At 46.9% G+C, this 17,727-nt stretch overlaps 3 protein-coding genes and 2 long non-coding RNA genes across 10 annotated transcripts; 2 read left to right on the top strand and 3 right to left on the bottom strand.

The window, feature by feature from the left end:
• Window positions 1-2,130: 2,130 nt before the first annotated feature.
• Window positions 2,131-4,357, top strand: LOC118513237 (nascent polypeptide-associated complex subunit alpha). 4 transcript variants are annotated; one of them, XM_036058790.1, is made up of 3 exons: window positions 2,131-2,234; window positions 2,868-3,026; window positions 3,115-4,357. In XM_036058790.1, the coding sequence occupies exons 2-3, from the start codon at window positions 2,888-2,890 to the stop codon at window positions 3,618-3,620; spliced, it is 645 nt and encodes a 214-aa protein (XP_035914683.1). In that variant the 5' UTR covers window positions 2,131-2,234; window positions 2,868-2,887; the 3' UTR covers window positions 3,621-4,357. The 4 variants fall into 4 exon arrangements, with proteins under 4 accessions (XP_035914683.1, XP_035914684.1, XP_035914685.1 ...); XM_036058791.1 differs by having other exon boundaries at window positions 2,181-2,649; XM_036058792.1 differs by having other exon boundaries at window positions 2,198-2,637.
• Window positions 4,358-4,751: 394 nt separating this feature from the next.
• Window positions 4,752-12,299, top strand: LOC118511571 (NAD kinase 2, mitochondrial). Of its 3 annotated transcripts, none has more exons than XM_036054817.1 (5): window positions 4,784-5,765; window positions 5,835-6,247; window positions 10,515-11,218; window positions 11,284-11,683; window positions 11,773-12,299. In XM_036054817.1, exons 2-5 carry the CDS (start codon window positions 6,091-6,093, stop codon window positions 11,877-11,879), a joined length of 1,368 nt encoding a protein of 455 aa, XP_035910710.1. In that variant the 5' UTR covers window positions 4,784-5,765; window positions 5,835-6,090; the 3' UTR covers window positions 11,880-12,299. The 3 variants fall into 3 exon arrangements, with proteins under 3 accessions (XP_035910711.1, XP_035910710.1, XP_035910709.1); XM_036054816.1 differs by having other exon boundaries at window positions 5,835-6,289; XM_036054818.1 differs by lacking the exon at window positions 5,835-6,247 and having other exon boundaries at window positions 4,752-5,765.
• LOC118511573 lies at window positions 6,548-7,389 on the bottom strand. The gene is made up of 2 exons (XR_004906163.1): window positions 7,188-7,389; window positions 6,548-7,086 (listed from the first exon to the last, which is right to left on the bottom strand). It is a non-coding gene; the product is annotated as an uncharacterized LOC118511573 (long non-coding RNA).
• LOC118511572 lies at window positions 8,520-9,488 on the bottom strand. Its single transcript, XR_004906162.1, has 2 exons — window positions 9,160-9,488; window positions 8,520-9,058 (listed from the first exon to the last, which is right to left on the bottom strand). It is a non-coding gene; the product is annotated as an uncharacterized LOC118511572 (long non-coding RNA).
• A 480-nt stretch (window positions 12,300-12,779) lies between the features above and the next one.
• Window positions 12,780-15,951, bottom strand: LOC118511570 (diacylglycerol kinase epsilon). The gene is made up of 5 exons (XM_036054814.1): window positions 14,821-15,951; window positions 14,208-14,755; window positions 13,968-14,133; window positions 13,723-13,883; window positions 12,780-13,649 (listed from the first exon to the last, which is right to left on the bottom strand). The coding sequence occupies exons 1-5, from the start codon at window positions 15,482-15,484 to the stop codon at window positions 13,530-13,532; spliced, it is 1,659 nt and encodes a 552-aa protein (XP_035910707.1). The 5' UTR covers window positions 15,485-15,951; the 3' UTR covers window positions 12,780-13,529.
• Window positions 15,952-17,727: the final 1,776 nt, after the last annotated feature.

The following is a 17,727-nucleotide window of genomic DNA, read 5'->3' as shown; positions in this document are numbered from 1 at the left end:
ACCACTGGCAGCGGCACCAGCAGCAGCAGCAGCAACGGCGCAGCATAAGCATAGCTTTCGTCACCCCACCGGAGCTTCCTTCCGGGCCCGTTCGTCCCCTTCCCCCCCCCCCCCCCCCCCACGGGTGGCGCTCGAGAACGAGACCACTGCCACCCGTGCCTCTTATCGACAGCCAGCCGACGACGGGTGTCGACGTGTGAACCTCATCCTCATCAGCATGTTGTACACACGAACAGTCTCCGAAGGGTTCGGATTTACCGTCCCCATATTCGTTAGCTCTCGTATGGCACTGTGGCGGCGTGTGCGTATAGTGTACCGCCCGGTTTTTTTTGCGCTTCTTCAATTGGATTGTTGAGATTTTTGCTTCTAGTTCAAAATTTCGAATCGAACGATTTTATTGTATTTCACAGGGAAACGATCTATCGCTTTCCCCCTCTTGAAGAGAGATCCCCATCGATCACCTATGACGAACATCGTATCACGCAATTAACGTCCATTTTTTAACCAATTTCCTGTTAATCCCGCCGAAAGATATCCTTCCTCACCGTGGTCTCCTCCTCATGTCTCGCCCAGCTGTGACCAGATTCCTCAAGAGCAGTATTTTTGTTTTGTGCGTATCTTATCTGCGTGACAGGCAACAAGAAGGCTACAACAACGCTAATTTGAAATTAGTGGTGACACATGCTGCAAACCGGGGCCGAGCTGTTTCATTGTCACGGGCAGCGGTGGTAACGTCATGCGAGCATTTTTTTATGATTAATTCACCCTCCCACTGCAGCCGGAAAGTAAAGCGTGGAAATAAATGTTACCACACTGGTGCAATTTTTATGCATTCTTTATGTATCGCACGAAACATATGGCCCAAGCGGAGACAGTACCGAGCGCGGTCACGAAGGTTTCGGAGTTGCATTTCTTTAGGATTCGTTGTGGACGGTTTTTTTTTTAATGGTGACTGTAAAATTAAATGCGCCTAAGAGCTTTATTTATCGGGAGGATTTATGGTGTGCCGATTCGTTTTGTAAATCAAATATCGTAAATCGCGCAACTGCTTATTGGTGGTATAGCTTTAAGGGTACACGGAGGAGCTTTTGTCCTTGTTTGCACAGGAATGCAATTGTTTGCAAAGAAACTTATTGCTGATTTATAGTTTGCTGATTAAGGCGCAAAGGTTCGTCATTATTTTATGAGTCCTACGAGAGTCATCTTGGGCTGATCTCTCTTAAACATTTGGAGACCCATGCACTAACTAGTCCAAGAACTGTTTGATGCTTTATCCTTACACAAAATGAAAATTTTAGGATTTTTGATATTTTTTTATCCTGTTTATGTTCTCAATCTCCTTATTTTATAAAATGTTTATAATATAATAAAATGTAAATAATAATACTCATAAATTACTTTCACGATCAATTAGCTTTCGATATGGTCGACGATGGTGAATCTTTCAAAGGATGGGAAGAGGCCTAACTCATGGCTGCATTCGAACCCTTTAAATTCCTCTTTGACGACGAGGGCCTTGAGATGACGAAGCTCGGTGTAGAAGACCCATTTGGACAAATCAATTTGAACAGTACCCTCGTAAAGTAATATCTCTACAGGTTATCCGCTCTACCCATTCGCCACTTAAGCTGTTGATAAAGCTAATTGTAGCACGTGTTTTTTTTTTTTTTTTTTTGTTGGGACTTTTCAATCTTGGTTATTTTTAATACCAGCTTGGCAACGCTGTAATAATACATACAATTTCATTGCAGACATCGTTTCTTCCTAATAATTATCCTCGTTTCTTTAATGAGAGGGGGTATGGCAATATTAGGATATAAATTATGTTATATACAATGTACACTATTTTCAAACTATGATGTCAAACATCGCCAGCATCCATCCATCAACGGAACAGTTTTACTCCGTTGCAGGAGTGCATTATATAGACAAAGTATCGTTTGAAATTGCTGTGTTAATATTTAACATTGCATTCTACAGCAAAATTGAGCCTTTTTGCTTATTTATACTTTGTCTTCACTCACTACAAATTATTTATTTTTATTTTAATAATCCCACCAACGGCGCGTTTGAAATCAACTGTCAAATCTATCACCTTCCTCGGAGCGGATCGGAACGATTCGTTTGCCGGAACTGCTCGGATCAGCCGTTCCGCGCTCGTAAGAACATCACTACACTTCCGGCATCTCATTCTCGAGCTCTTACCGCGTTTCGTACCGTGTGAGAAAACTGGTGTAAGTAGTGTTTTTTAGCGAAAATAAACAAAGATTCAGCAGCGAACTGTCCCTTTCTATTGATGGCCGTTTAATGCGTTGCTTGTCAGTGTAGTTTACGCGACCAAAGTGGCTACGGATCGTTTTTTCGCAGTCGAAATAAGCATTTGCGGTATCCACTGCTGCCGCCGTACTCTCGTGTGTGTGTGTGCCTTCCCGGTTGTGTCAGTGCGCCGGCTTCTTTCCGGGTGGTCTTATGCGGTTGCAATAAAATCACATTCCAAGTGTGGGATGGTTGGGCAGGGTTATGGAAATTAAACTCTTTGATTTGAGGCCGATTAGGACCACATTAAATGTTGTAGGAAGAAATGTTGACATTGGCCGAGAGCGATAGCAAAACCGCAGCCACAGATTGTGTGTAAATGTATGTGTGTGGGTGCGTGAGCGTATTTTTTTTTCCTTCTATGCGGTCTCGTCCAGCCCTTTGCAATGCGTGTTCTACATGACAGTCATGTTTTACGTTCTTTTATTTGACACAATCGTTATTGCGCGGTGGGCACCGGAAGCATCGCATCGATCGGCACAAGCTTCTGGTGTTTTATTCTAGAGCTTGAGCGAAAACTTCCACTAATCCCCGTTTCTTCGTTCCTTTAGCTTGACCTTCACCTGCAAACATGCCGGAACTGACTGAAATTACGGAAAGCGCGGCCGCCGCCGCTGCCTCAAGCGCGACCGGTACCACAGAAGCCAAGCTGGAAGATGCACTCAGTGACACAGAGACCGAGGATTCTATCCCGGACCTGGAGGATGCAGGTAAGCGATATTTTGGGTCGTGGAGGTGTTGAATGAGCCCACATCACCTTCTCGACCCCGTCACTCATTCCGGGTCGTTCGTTTTCAGGAGCGGCTGCAACGACACAACTGGCCAGTGAAATCCCGGACATCTCGAAAGCAAAACAGTCGCGCGGCGAAAAGAAGGCGCGCAAGATCATGTCCAAGCTGGGGCTGAAGCCGGTGCAGGGCGTGAACCGAGTAACGATCCGCAAGTCCAAGAACATCCTGTTCGTGATAAACAACCCGGACGTGTACAAGAACCCGCACAGCGACACCTACATCATCTTCGGCGAGGCCAAGATCGAAGATCTCACCCAGCAGGCCCATGTGGCGGCGGCCGAAAAGTTCAAGGCGCCGGAAGCGACGCCGGCCGCGGGCGAAGCGTCCAGCTCCACGAACGTCGTCACCCCGATCGCGGAAGAGGATGAGGAGGAGGTGGACGACACCGGCATCGATGACAAGGACATCGATCTGGTAATGTCGCAGGCCAACGTGAAACGTGCAAGGGCCATCCGGGCACTGAAGAACAATGACAATGATATCGTAAACGCGATCATGGAGCTGACCATGTAATAATTGTTCGGGTTGCGTTAATCACAACCACACACCCACACGCAACATCAACAACATAAAGCAAAACAAAAAAGGAAGCTCCCATCAGTTTGTCTCTGTTAGTGTTCACATCCTTCTCCTCCCCTTACCCTTCGAAGGCCAGCGCTGTGCAGACACGACGCACCACACCGCATTCATTGAACGCGCGAACAGCGAGCGGTGAGCGAATAACGCTTCCCCAGGAGGTTCGTCGGTAAAAGAAGGATCGATCCGTTTTTGGTCGGGAAGAAGGAATTTATTGTGTGGTGGCTGTCGTTTGCCAACCGCCTACGAGGCTCGCTGTGCGTACGGTACCGTGCGCATACAGCCGGGTCAGAGTGCGTTTGTAGCGACGCGCACTTTCTTACACCTTTAACATTACATTAAAGCCGAAAACAAAACAAAAAAATGCTAAGTTTATATCGTAAACGGTAATAAAAACCTAAACCAACAAAAGAATAGTCAAGGCAGGCGATTTCTTTTTATCCAGACGTGTATCCGGCTCGAATTGGTGTGCTGCTCGCTTCTGTTTAACGCGTGTCTCCTTTTCTTCAGTCAAGCTGGTGTTGTTGCATTTCACAAAATACTTAATCGAATAGAGTGAGTGGTATTATACTAAAATCAGCCTACTCTAAACAAGGAATCGAACCAAATAGGTAGCGGAGCTAAACTGCGAGGAATTGGGTGTAATTCGATAATAAAGTTTGCCTATAAGCGAATTTAATGCCTTTTTATCACTTTTTTAACGAAATATACATGGGATTTTACAAACCAGACCAGGAAGTTGGTAAATAAGCTGTTACAACATTTTGGAAGAAAATTTAAGTAAACAAAACCGGACACAGAACGGAATTCAAAATTTAATTACTCGGTACTCTGCGAGCGTGCTCCGACAGTGCACGCGGGACAAGCAACATGCAGCATGAACATTAACTTCGTTTTGCTTGATTTCCGTGTTAATACAAGCTATCAAGCCTCTGACGCACTAATTTGCTTATTTTTTATCTTTAAAATTATTTTAAAGGGAATGTTTTGATCTAAATACCACTTAAAAATGAATATTGCAGTTTCAAAATAAAATAAAAATAAAACCAACTGTCAAACGCGCATGTATCGCGCATATCCCACCGTGCACACAGTATCAAACAATTCCACTTGTCATGGCACGGAAGGGGACGAGAAGTGCTGATAATTCGCGAACCGTGCCGGTATTGTACCATCTATAAATATTTACCTCGTACACGGATGGAACTCGAACGCAGCGGTAGATAGTGTCCTGTTGCACTGTCGTGTTTGCACACTCCCGACGGAGCCCGACCTCAACACGCTCCATCGATAAAGCAACCCACGTGCCACCAGCAAAAAACCCTTTTGTGTGTGCGAATAACCCGGTGGAAAACATGGTGTGAAAATTGGCGCCGCATACAGCAAACACACACACAGAGACTGGTGGTAATTTTCCGCTAGGGCTTTGGAAAAGATTCATACCGCCCGATTGGTAGAGACCGGGCCGATAACCAGCCGACCGACAGCAGCAGCAGCAACAACAACATCTCCTTATCGCCCTCAGAAAACCGGTGGGAAAGCCAACCAGTCCCATTCAGGGCTAGTGTGCCTACGTCGAATATCCTTATCAGTAGCGAGACGCGTGTGCAAGCAAACGGTCGCCGTGTCGAGAAACGGTCGTGGTATCGCGTGGTATCTATCCCAGTACGGTTTTCAGTCTCCGATTTTCCTACTCGGTGTGTGTGTGTGTAGTGTGTATGTGTGTGCCTGCGTGCTGATGCACTAGTTCTCGAACATCGTCTCGCCCCGACAGAGCCATGTAATCTGTGGTGCACAGTGCAATTTTCAAGGTTAAAGGAAGACACACAGCGTGTGTTTGTGTGCCGGATTGCATCGTACAGTTGGATATCCGTCGAAATCCGTACCACTGGACTGGAGGAGTCCAAGTGAGACCAAGTAGTCAACAACGCATGCGACTGGTTGTGTGATTTGGTGTGCGCTTGTTTGTTCGATTGTGGGACACTTGTAAGCCTGCTGTAAGAAAACAGCAATCGAGAAGCGTACCACACAGCGGTTAACCACAAATGTTCCACTTGAATCAACTTTTGCGGAATGTTTCAGGTGAGTGTCGTACGGGTTTGCTTGCAAAAACCGGTTCATCATGCAGTTTCGTTCTGTGTTCTCTTGTAGGGAAACGTTCAAATCGCAGCAAACCTTGCATGCTGTACAGTGCACCCAGCAAACGAACCTCTTCTTGCATGTGTTGTTTTCACAAGGCCTGCTATTCTTAAGATTCTAATCCATAATTAGCAATCTAAGGCAAGAAGAATGCCTTAAGAAGAATGGTTCAAAAAAACCGCAATCATTTGCATTTGAAAAACAACGAAAAAAAAACGCTTGAATCTTTTGATCGGCTGACGTCTTCGGCGCTCACCGATCTGGCAAAATGTGGCGAGCACGTCATCACCGTCGTGAATGGCACAATCTTATCTGTTTCGAATGTCGAGAATTGCGTGTACTGCTGGGCCCCTTCTATCACATCGAACACACCCCATTAATAGCCACTATATTTGCCAGCAAAACATTGCTCTCCCCCGGCCGAGGTATTGAAGCAGATTTGGCGATAGATATTTACCCCCCATCGAGTATGTGTGTGTGTGTGTGTGCGCGTGAGGCTAAAAACATCCTCCACTTTCTCTTCCCGTACACTGCCTTTTCCGAGGCAATCTAAGAAACCTTCGATCGGACATTGAACATCATTTATTAGGACCCACCCCCCAGACAAAAAGTGATCTAAAACGACTGAGAGCCCCTAATTTTGTGTCATATCCCCTGAAATTAGGACCGGGCTGTGAGAATGTGTGAGTGAGCACGTGCAGCCATATTGTATGCATGTGTTAGTGATATCGGTTTGGTTTTGGACGGCTCCGAAATAGACGATGGTCTAGTTCACATGAAACATTTTTTGTATAGGCAAGGTTTATTGTCAAATTGGTTTACTCCGGCACGGTAGCGTTCGGTTATTTTGATACAAAATGGATGGATATCAGTATCGGATTTACTCGGCCCGTTTCACGATACGCGTACTAATTAGCTGCTGGGGTTCCGAGTTCCCTTACTTGCTGGATTCACACATATTCCAAATTGATAGGGCCCCCCGTATGGCTTTCTTAGGGCCCCGATTTTCATTTCTCTAATGGCCTCGTATAAGCAATCCGCCACTGGTTCCGCGTTGGTTTCCAATGCGATCACGAATGGTTTTCCACTGCACTTTAACACTCACAATACACAATACACAATACGGGAAAAGGATCCAGAAGCCTCCAAACGATTGTATTTAGCTTCGAATTCACGCTCTGCCTCTTCCAGAAAACGACGGCGCTTTCGGTAATGAGTTGATCTTGACGACATTTTAATATATATCCGCAGAAATATTGCTTTTCTAAAACGAAATCAGAATTGGGGTTAGTTCAGTTTGGCTAGTACTTTGGTTCTGTGCCGGCATCGTAAGTGTGAAGTATTCATCGACGCACCAATACATACCAAAACCGCGCATGCGCGTTAAATCACCGTGTACATACACGACTGGTTGAATCGAAAACGGCTGTCGATGATACAGAAGAGCAGAACAGAAGACCAAAGCCAATACGAGGAAAAGAGAACGCACTATTGCGAATACACATTTGTGGGCCAAGTAGGGTGAGGAGTTCAGGGCCTAGCCTCAAAGTGATCTAAAATGTCTGGTGGGCACCAGACATTTTAGATCACTTTGAGACTAGGCCCTGAACCTCTCACCCTCCTTGGCCCACAAATGTGTATTCGCAATAGTGCGTTCTCTTTTCCTCGTATTGGCTTTGGTCTTCTGTTCTGCTTTTCTGTATCATCGACAGCCGTTTTCGATTCAACCAGTCGTGTATGTACACGGTGATTTAACGCGCATGCGCGGTTTTGGTATGTATTGGTGCGTCGATGAATACTTGACACTTACGATGCCGGCACAGAACCAAAGTACTAGCCAAACTGAACTAACCCCAATTCTGATTTCGTTTTAGAAAAGCAATATTTCTGCTGATATATATTAAAATGTCGTCAAGATCAACTCATTACCGAAAGCGCCGTCGTTTTCTGGAAGAGGCAGAGCATGAATTCGAAGCTAAATACAATCGTATGGAGGCTTCTGGATCCTTTTTCCATATTGTGTAGTGAGTATTGCGAGTGTTAAAGTGCAGTGGAAAACCATTCGTGATCGCATTGGAAACCAACGCGGAACCAGTGGCGGATTGCTTATACGAGGCCATTAGAGAAATGAAAATCGGGGCCCTAGGAAAGCCATACGGGGGCCCCTATCAATTTGAAATATGTGTGAATCTAGCGAGTAAGCGAACTCGGAACCCCCAGCAGCTAATTGGTCCGCGTATCGTGAAACGGGCCGTGTAAATCCGATACTGATATCTATCCATTTTGTATCAAAATAACCGAACGCTACCGTGCTGGAGTAAACCGATTTGACAATAAAACTTGCCTATACAAAAAATGTTTCATGTGAACTAGACCATCGTCTATTTCGGAGCCGTCCAAAACCAAACCGATATCACTAACACATGCATACAATATGGCTGCACGTGCTCACTCACACATTCTCACAGCCCGGTCCTAATTTCAGGGGATATGACACAAAATTAGGGGCTCTCAGTCGTTTTAGATCACTTTTTGTCTGGGGGGGATGCGTCATGTTTTGACGCAGCCCCCCCAGACAAAAAGTGATCTAAAACGACTGACAGCCCCTAATTTTGTGTCATATCCCCTGAAATTAGGACCTGGCTGTGAGAATGTGTGAGTGAGCACGAGCAGCCATATTGTATGCATGTGTTAGTGATATCGGTTTGGTTTTGGACGGCTCCGAAATAGACGATGGTCTAGTTCACATGAAACATTTTTTGTATAGGCAAGTTTTATTGTCAAATCGGTTTACTCCGGCACGGTAGCGTTCAGTTATTTTGATACAAAACGGATAGATATCAGTATCGGCTTTACACGGCCCGTTTCACGATACGCGGACTAATTAGCTGCTGGGGTTCCGAGTTCGCTTACTCGCTGGATTCACACATATTCCAAATTTATAGGGCCCCCCGTATGGCTTTCTTAAGGCCCCGATTTTCATTTCTCTAATGGCCTTGTGTAAGCAATCCGCCACTGGTTCCGCGTTGGTTTTCAATGCGATCACGAATGGTTTCCCACTGCACTGTAACACTCACAATACACAATACACAATATGGCAAAAGGATCCAGAAGCCCCCATACGATTGTATTTAGCTTCGAATTCACGCTCTGCCTCTTCCAGAAAACGACGGCGCTTTCGGTAATGGGTTGATCTTGACGACATTTTAATATATATCAGCAGAAATATTGCTTTTCTAAAACGAAATCAGAATTGGGGTAAGTTCAGTTTGGCTAGTATTTTGGTTCTGTGCCGGCATCGTAAGTGTCAAGTATTCATCGACGCTCCAATACATACCAAAACCGCGCATGCGCGTTAAATCACCGTGTACACACACGACTGGTTGAATCGAAAACGGCTGTCGATGATACAGAAGAGCAGAACAGAAGACCAAAGCCAATACGAGGAAAAGAGAACGCAATATTGCGAATACACATTTGTGGGCCAAGTAGGGTGAGAAGTTCAGGGCCTAGCCTCAAAGTGATCTAAAATGTCTGGTGGGGCGCAGCCAGCATGTGCGCCGTTTTTTTTTGTTTGGCTTCTCCTCTTCCGGCGCGATAGATAGGGAAGCAGCCGGAGCGAGATGTTTGTTGAATGGGAATTAAAACAACAACAAAAAGTAATCCATTTCGCATCCATTTATTCCTTGGTGAGCAGCCCAACACTGTCAACTAATCAATCAATAGAAACCATCCAGGGTGCGTGATCGGCTACTTATCGATCGGCGGCTGGGGGGCTGTAAAGGTTTTAATTTGATGTCGCCACAATGATAGTGCGCGAGTTGGTTCATCGTACCGAACTAACGTTTAAGTTTTTACCACCCATATTACCCACACTGGTGCGATGGTAATCTGATCGCAGAGTAGGCGTAAGCTTTTCCGAATCAAATGTGCACAGTGGGCTGCATTTGAAATGGGACACTGTATGATTTATTTTCGTTCTGTCTCTCGAAATAATAAACACGGTATAGCCTCAGGGAATAGTGTTGAATATGTTTAACGCCTCTGGACAATAAGAGGTGGAACGGTCTGGTGGCCAAGGTTAACGGTGCCGGTTTTCAAACGGCAGAACCGGAGTTCAAATCTAATCCAGACCGTAAAATCAAGTCACAGAAAGCCAAAAATGCTAGGCCGAGGCCTCTCGGGTTGGATGGAGTGCCAAAGAAAAAGAAAAAGAAAGGACAATAAGAGTCCTTAAACGTTTCTGGGTAGCTGAGATCCTTGAGACGAGAAAACCATTCAACCGAGTCTTAGGCGAAGAGACCCCTGACAACTCTTGGTCCAACACTTTGGTCTACTGCTTTTCAATATTCAATTTCAATCGATTTTTAGTGTTGGCGCGTGAAGCAACCTATCGTTTGGTTTCTCGTCGGCCAACAACTTGTAAGCTGGATTCTGTTGGTCCTGAAGCGTCAATGCCAAGGTGTCCCATTTTATATGCGAGCAAGTGTAGGCCAACAAGCCCAGGAGATGAGGCAAGATAAGATACAGTCACACATATTCGCAATATGGTGCAACTCAAATATTGTTTCAGCAGCTGGACGGCGGAATCTTTGCTTTGCTATCTGCAACAGGCCTCAGGAGGACATTCTGTTAAAACTGTACTGTTTCTACCGTGCCTTGACCGATCTGTTTGTTTGCATCCACCCGCAGGATTTAATCCCACAACGCTCCGGAATGCCGTGAGAGCGCAACAACGCCATTTCGGTAGTAGCACGCAGGAAAAATTGCGCCGCGTGCTAATTGTGTCGAAGCTGACCCGGCTAGAGTTTGAAAAGATCCGTGAAGAGCAGCTGGTGAGCGATGAGTGTTTGGAGCAGAAGATCCGCGACCGGGGCACCGATTACGATGCCATCAAGTACTACCACCATCTGCACAAAGATGTCGAGCAGAAGGTGGTACGGTCGTTTCAGGAGCGCGGCATCGAGGTGCAGGTAGTGAACCGCATCACCATACACAGGGAAGCGCTGCAGTGGGCCGACCTGATCGTACCGATCGGTGGCGATGGTACGTTCCTGCTCGCAGCCGGCCGCGCAAGTCCATTCTTTCTGTCGAACGGCAAGAAAACGCCGGTCGTTGGCTTCAATTCGGATCCACGTCGCTCGGAAGGACGGTTGATGCTACCGAAGCAGTACTCGGCACAGGTCGATGAAGCGATCCAACGTATTATAGCGAAAGACTTCCGATGGATGCATCGATCCCGTATCCGCACGACGCTGGTGGGAGCGGCCACAACCGAACGTCCATCGCCGATGGATCTGCACGAGTTCCACTCGCAACCGGTCGAGCATAAGGAGGTGATGTCGACCGCACCGAACGGTAAAAGCCGCATCCTGCCCTATCTTGCCCTTAACGAGGTAAACTGCCCGGTTGCTTTTAACCAATGCTTTTATAACACCGTGCTCTTCCCCCTACCTGCCAGGTTTTTATCGGTGAAATGCTATCGGCCCGCGTATCGCATCTCCATCTCCGCATCGACAGTTCCGAAATTATAACGAAAACGAAAAGTTCCGGCCTGTGCGTGAGTACCGGCACGGGATCGACCTCCTGGCTGACGAGCATGAACCGTCTGTCGACGAACAACGTGAAGGATCTGCTGGAAATCGTGCGGAAGCGGACGGCCGAGCGCGCCCTGGACAACATCGATCCCGAGTCCGTGTCTCAGGAGTACAACGATAATCTAGTGTTTGCGCCCGACGATCCCCGGCTGTGCTACTCGATACGGGAGCAGATCTGTGTCGGTGTTTGGCCGAACCCGAAGGGTCTGGAGTCGCGCGGGTTCGCCAAACAGATATTCGTCAAATCGCGCTGTGTCGATGCAAGTAAGTACAAGCTGTTGCATTTTCTATCGCATAGCCAAGCGACCGATCCGCTCTACTGCACCGTTTGCTGTTCCGCCAACCGATTGCAGGTCTCGTGATAGATGGTAGTATTGCGTACAACTTCAACGATGGTGCCCGTGCCTTGCTGGAAGTGTATCCGGAGGACTCACTCCTGACGATCGATATGGATGACTGAGATTGGGAGAGTGAGAGAGTGAGAGAGCGAGAGAGTGCGAACGATTGCCGGATACGATCCGATCTATTTACCTGGTTTTTATATGTCTATTTGTTATTGGAGGTTGCGCTTTTTTTTACACACACACTCACTCACCGCCCATCTCCAAGGAGGTGTCCTCCCCCCCCTCCACCATTCACCTTCCTCTTTCTCAACCCCACCCCACGCTTGGCAAAAATCATCCTGTGTGTGTGTGTAAGTTATTGCAATTGATGCACTTTACCGTACCGGTGCAGACGGTGCATTTATTTATCGATTCCCGTTCCCACGCGCCCCTGCCCGCCACCCTCAACGCTAGCAGTTACGAATTACTCTGTAAGTAGAAAGTGTAATAAATAATTTGGTATCGCTTTTTTTTTATACATATAAATAACGTTTCCACCATATGTATTTGCGGCCCTAACACTTCCGCGCTCGGATGGATACGGGTTTTTGGCCGGTAAGCCAAACCACGGCAATGGGTTTCGCTTAAGTAAATTGTTCGTAAGTATGGATTGTGGAGTGGTTATGACTGGTTATAACCTTCAATTCCCGCTAACAAGCACCGCCGTTATCAGTGAACCCCATTCGCGTCCGCAGCCCTACGACAGCTCAGGGTCCGCTCGATCCGGCCCTTCATAGTGTATATATAAATATTATTGATATTTGGTAGAATGGAAGCAATGAAACGTGGTAGTACGCCCCCTTCCATATGCCCTAACCTAACGATCGCGTGTAAAATCTTGCTCCTACTGATCGGTTCGAGATTGCACCGTCTTGATAATTCCTTCCTTCCCCCGGCGTCAAGAGAGGCTAAGAGTGTGGTGGTGTAGTTGAGATCAGTATTGAGCCGCGTACAAGGTTGGCCCGCGTGTTGGTGTGAAAATGCATTTAATAATGTGTATTATTAGGTAAAGTTTTAATCAGATCTGTTTCGCTCCGTAACATTCGCTAAATAGGGATTTTTCAGTGTTAGGGAACGGCAGCAATAGCATCAGTTGTGGCAACTGGTCTTAGATGATATCACAATAGCAGCACATCATTTCGCACACTGAGTACAGCATTTGCAGTTCAGTTGAACACTTGAATAGTCTCAATTTCATTCCATAACTTCCAGCCAAAAACTCTATACTGAATGTCGTTAAGTACTTTAGTTTTGGAGTTACCGTGCTGACTGTTTTAGATTCTGTGCCGCTATTATGATATCATCTGACACCTTTTTTTCCTTAACTTGATTCCGAAATGAGCTGATTCTGCTATCCTATCAAGTGCTACCGTGGCATGTGTTTAAGAACCGTCGATCTCGAGAGGGGAAAGTGGTTGCTTCGATGTAAAGCAACAAAACAAAAAGCACTGCTGCTATAGCCTATAATTCCTCAAACACACAAAACACTCTCCAAACGCACACACGCAATTAACCCCCACTGCTCTGGGGGGAGACGACGGGCTTCCTTCCATGCCCTGTCCGATGGAACACAACTGCAACGCTATTACATGTATATATATTAAAGCGAGTTGAGAGATTCTTAACGGTGGTGTTTCTAGCTAAAGTACGATCACCATTCGCCGGTTGTTTGCTCACTGCTCGCGATGGCAGTTGCTTGCAGTAAAGCACAAGCGAAAAGAAACCGCTCATTGCTTTACGTCCTTTAGCATCGTCGCCTGGCCGTAGTGTTGAATATTAATATCACAGGGCGATTGCATCCACGGCTCACCATCCGCCTGCATGGGAAGCGTTCGTTTCAGCACCATCTGAAAGTCGACAACATATGGGTAGTAAGAAGTCATGTGTTTCGGGAGGTGGAAACAGCTGTCAACTACTTACCCGTACAGTTTTTGCCTGCCCTAGGCGGACCGGTTTGCTGAGGCCCACCTGTAGCTGGGCAATGTGGAAGGAGGAAACGACACCGAACACCTCTAAAATGCCATCGGAAATGCTATGAACTTCCTTCATGATGCTGTGGGTTGGGGAGTTTTTGCTCATTTCTGAAAGGAAGATGGAAGCGCCGGTTGTAGAAGGACCTCCTGTTTTTTTTTGTTTTGGTTCTTCGGGTGTGAACGTGCACTTACCCCACAGCTTAACACCGGCACCCCACGAATCGATGTTGAGCACGACGACGGATTGCAGCGAGGGTAGCTCGATGCGCACACCGTCCAAGTACAGATCGAGATGCTTTTCCAGCTCCACACAGTCCTGCTGCACTACTTGCTGCGTTCCGAAGCAAAGGTACAGAAGCTGTAGGGATGTGACAAAGACACATTTGGAATGATAAGCGGGAAACAAATGCGAACTCTACTTCACTGCACTACCTTATTAACGAACCGACTGCTGAACACGTAGAACGAACTTTCCCGCGCCTTGTGGAAGTTCAGCGTCACCAGTGCGTCCACCCCAACGCTCAGATAGTTGTACATGTAAAAGTGACGCGACTGGCTGAACCCGGGCACGTGAAACCGGGCCAAGCTGGAGTGTGTATTAATTTCTGCCAACCATCGATCGAGCTGTACCGTTTCGGCTTGCGCGATACGCTGCAGGTAATCGATCGGATCGAACTCGTCCGGTCCTTCGGCACCCCAGCCGAGCACACGGGACAAATCATTTCCCGTCCCGAGCGGCAGTATCGCCACCTCCGGGTGTGGTTCCACCTTCATCTGCAGGATGGTATTCAGCACCCAGCCTACTGTACCGTCACCACCGGCAACCAATATGCGACAGCGCGTTGGAGCAGCATGGATAGCCCACTGCAGTGCTTCGTGCGGCCCGTGCTGACCGAGCTCGAACACCTGCAGCGGATGAAGGATGCCACGCATCAGAGCGACCACCTGATCGGCACCACTGCTTCCCGATTTCGAATTAGCTACAGCGCAGAAAATGATCAATTAGATTAAATCTTACTATTCTCCCGCTCCTGCTTAAGCTTACCGACAACGATCAGTGGCCGCCAGTTAGCCTTCCACTCCGGTGGAATAATACCCGTCAGATGAACCTTCTGCGCGACCTTACTCCGCGCAGCGAGTATACATTTGGGCGGGAAAATCATCTCCTTAAACGGCCCGAAATCACACAACGTAGAGGAAACCTCGCTAAAGCACTTATCGTGTGCCATCCGCTGGCACCAGGCGCACCGCTGCCCGAACAGCCCGAGCTCACTCGTCTGATCAATATCCTCCTGGCACACGCTACATTCCGACCCGAGCGGCAAATTGCCCTTCACCCACAGATGGCGACTGGTCGTGCCATCGTCCGCCCGGGTACGGATGCGCAGCTGCTTGCACGGGAACTTTTCGTCCGCCTTCCGGACGCACCCATTGTCCGAACAAACGCCACAGCTTTCGCAAAAGTGTCCATTCGACGCCATGGACGTATCACAGACGGAGCAGACGCAGCTACGCGATAGGAGCTTTACCGATTTCCACGCATGGCGCCGACAGTTGTCCGGTATGTAGACGACGTCCTCCTTCAGGAAGTAGCGCCCGGCGAGCCACATCAGCCCGAGTCCGAGCAGTACGGACACAAACAGCGTAAAGCTGAAATCGAGCATTACGCCACTACTGGTCGTGTAAGGCGGTCGAAACGAAAGGCGCATTAAGTGGTGCAACACGAACCGCCGCCAGCCTAGACCGTGTGATGCTTTCGCGTGAGGGGAAGAAACGGAACAATCAATTACCCGTGAGCCCTTTACCCACCGCGGGGCCTAGTGCGACGAAACTCAGTTGGAATGTATATCAGCGGGCCCCGTTCATCCGTTTGGTCACTACTTTCACCGAAATGTAAATGCTGCTGCTGCTGCTGCACTGCCACCTGCGTGGATGATGAGGTGATGGAAAGAATTCTAGCTACGTTCAAGGGCCTGCAAGTGCGGATGATAAGCATCGGACAAACAAAATGACGCCAAAAACGATTGCAACCCGTATTGTAATGGTAAACACGACTCGTTTAGGATTTAATACTGACACACTTAGCCTGCGTAAGTGCAACGGCGTAGAAAATGCAGCTACGCTTTCGCTTGTGCCTGGAACGAGCCGTTGATGTATGTAAACAAATCAGATGTGCACTGTGGGCGCCCCTGTCGGACATCACGCCGACAGCTGGATAATCGTATTTTGGGGAAATGTTTTAAATTTATTAGAAAAAAAACTGTTGTAATGAATGCAAAAGCATTGTAAAATGTGTATTAGTTACATTAAATCATGCAGTAATGTAGAAAGTCGTTAAAAACATCCAGTGATGGATGAATGTTTTCATTTTCTATAGGGAAAATATCCAAATAAGAAGGTTTACCACCACTGCTCCGGGGAGCTCCAACATGCAGTGCGCTCTACACACGCCTAAACTTTTATTTTATTTAGTTTCTAAAAATTGTTAAAATACATAGGATAACTTGGACTGTAATGGTGAACAGAATGCCTCTGTAAATTCATCCATCATCATTTAGTTTATTAATATTTCACTGAATGTAGTATCAGAAGCAAAGTTACTGGTGCCATTAAGCAGCTCCTAATCAGCTTAGATGACGCTTTTAAAAATGTATGGGTTGACTTGATCCTTCGCATATATTTTCGTAATTTCAACAAATTATTAACAATTTTACATTTTTTCCATACTTTATTCGCAGTTATTACTGCTAGGAATATCAACAGAGGACCAAATGTACTACGTTTATTATCCAAATATTCTTATAAAATCTACGAAATCTTCAAGCTTATCTTACCGAACCTCGAATATGTAGTGCTTGACGCTTGCTTTACGTTAGCCTCTGATTTTCAGAGTGGTGGTGTTCGGTGTGTTCTAAACTGTTCAGTCGTGCGTTCCTAGTCTCTACTAGTTCTAGGACCTTTTATGTGGTAAACAAGAAGCTAAAAATAATGCTTCTGAGGTGACGATATGTCGAAAATAATTGTAAAACCCCAATATAGCTCGATCAAGCTACGCATTTCCCCGCTGGAAGCATTAGCATAAGTAATGCGATAAGAAGCAACACGGTGTGGCCGATGCTTTTAGCTTCTATCTATCAGCGGGCAATGCACTTTACGCTCGGTGTGCGTAGTTTAAGTCTTGAGCACCATCATCATCATCAGTTCATGAAGCTTCCTTCCAGTTCCAACGACTCTCTCTCTCTCTCTCTCTCTCTCTCTCTCTCTCTCTCTCGAATGTTGCTTTTTTGTTTTAAATATAATTCCCACTGACCTGAAGCATGATGACCTCAGCATAATCCCATATCTGTCCACTAATGCACGTGAAAAACACTGGCCCGACCGTGTATAGCACCATAACACGCGTCTTATCAATTCTGCCATTAATTCGAACATTATTCGTTCGCAGAATTAATATGAATAGGCAAAACAATGGGACGTCTCACTAGGAGACGGAACGAATATTGAGGTCATTAACATTCGGTGCGGCTGATTCGCCACCGTCTCCCAATTTGAGCGCGGGTCAAGAGGGTAAACGTAATCGGAACTGCCATACGTTAAACAGCGAACCCCAATATTAAAAGACGAGCACGTTTCTACTCAAGCGTGTACACGGAATGGTGCGAGTAAAGCGTAAGATCGTGTCTGCCCTGTTCCGTGCCGTGGTAGCCAGAAGCCACTGATAAGACGGTGATGCTGCCGTCCAACACACCAGGCCGGTGTCCGGCCAGTTCCGATTGTGTGGATGCGTAATACGTCTTTGGCTATTTGGGAACTCGGTAATTCGACAGTCGACCGTCTCGTTGATAAGATAACAACACCGCTCACGGCTCAATCCTTCGATGCGGTAGGGCGCAATGTTAATTGCAATTCACTCAAAATCACACTACAGGCCCTAGCTATCAAAGCTGCCGGG

The sequence above is a fragment of the Anopheles stephensi genome, chromosome 3 (genome assembly GCF_013141755.1).
Source record: "Anopheles stephensi strain Indian chromosome 3, UCI_ANSTEP_V1.0, whole genome shotgun sequence".
Taxonomy (NCBI): domain Eukaryota; kingdom Metazoa; phylum Arthropoda; class Insecta; order Diptera; family Culicidae; genus Anopheles; species Anopheles stephensi.
The sequence above is the reverse complement of the archived record's forward strand: the minus strand, read 5'-3'. Positions and strand labels throughout refer to the sequence as shown.

Bases quoted from the DNA above. Each gene is read 5' to 3' on its own strand.
- LOC118513237 (XM_036058790.1), top strand. From the start codon at position 2,888: ATGCCGGAACTGACTGAAATTACGGAAAGCGCGGCCGCCGCCGCTGCC. The intron at 3,027-3,114 runs GTAAGCGATATT...GTTCGTTTTCAG, and splicing joins CCCGGACCTGGAGGATGCAG to GAGCGGCTGCAACGACACAA.
- LOC118511571 (XM_036054816.1), top strand. From the start codon at position 6,091: ATGTGGCGAGCACGTCATCACCGTCGTGAATGGCACAATCTTATCTGT. The intron at 6,290-10,514 runs GTATGTGTGTGT...ATCCACCCGCAG, and splicing joins AGATATTTACCCCCCATCGA to GATTTAATCCCACAACGCTC. The intron at 11,684-11,772 runs GTAAGTACAAGC...AACCGATTGCAG, and splicing joins ATCGCGCTGTGTCGATGCAA to GTCTCGTGATAGATGGTAGT.
- LOC118511570 (XM_036054814.1), bottom strand. From the start codon at position 15,484: ATGCGCCTTTCGTTTCGACCGCCTTACACGACCAGTAGTGGCGTAATG. The intron at 14,134-14,207 runs GTAGTGCAGTGA...ACATCCCTACAG, and splicing joins GCAGTCGGTTCGTTAATAAG to CTTCTGTACCTTTGCTTCGG. The intron at 13,884-13,967 runs GTAAGTGCACGT...TCTTCCTTTCAG, and splicing joins TGCCGGTGTTAAGCTGTGGG to AAATGAGCAAAAACTCCCCA.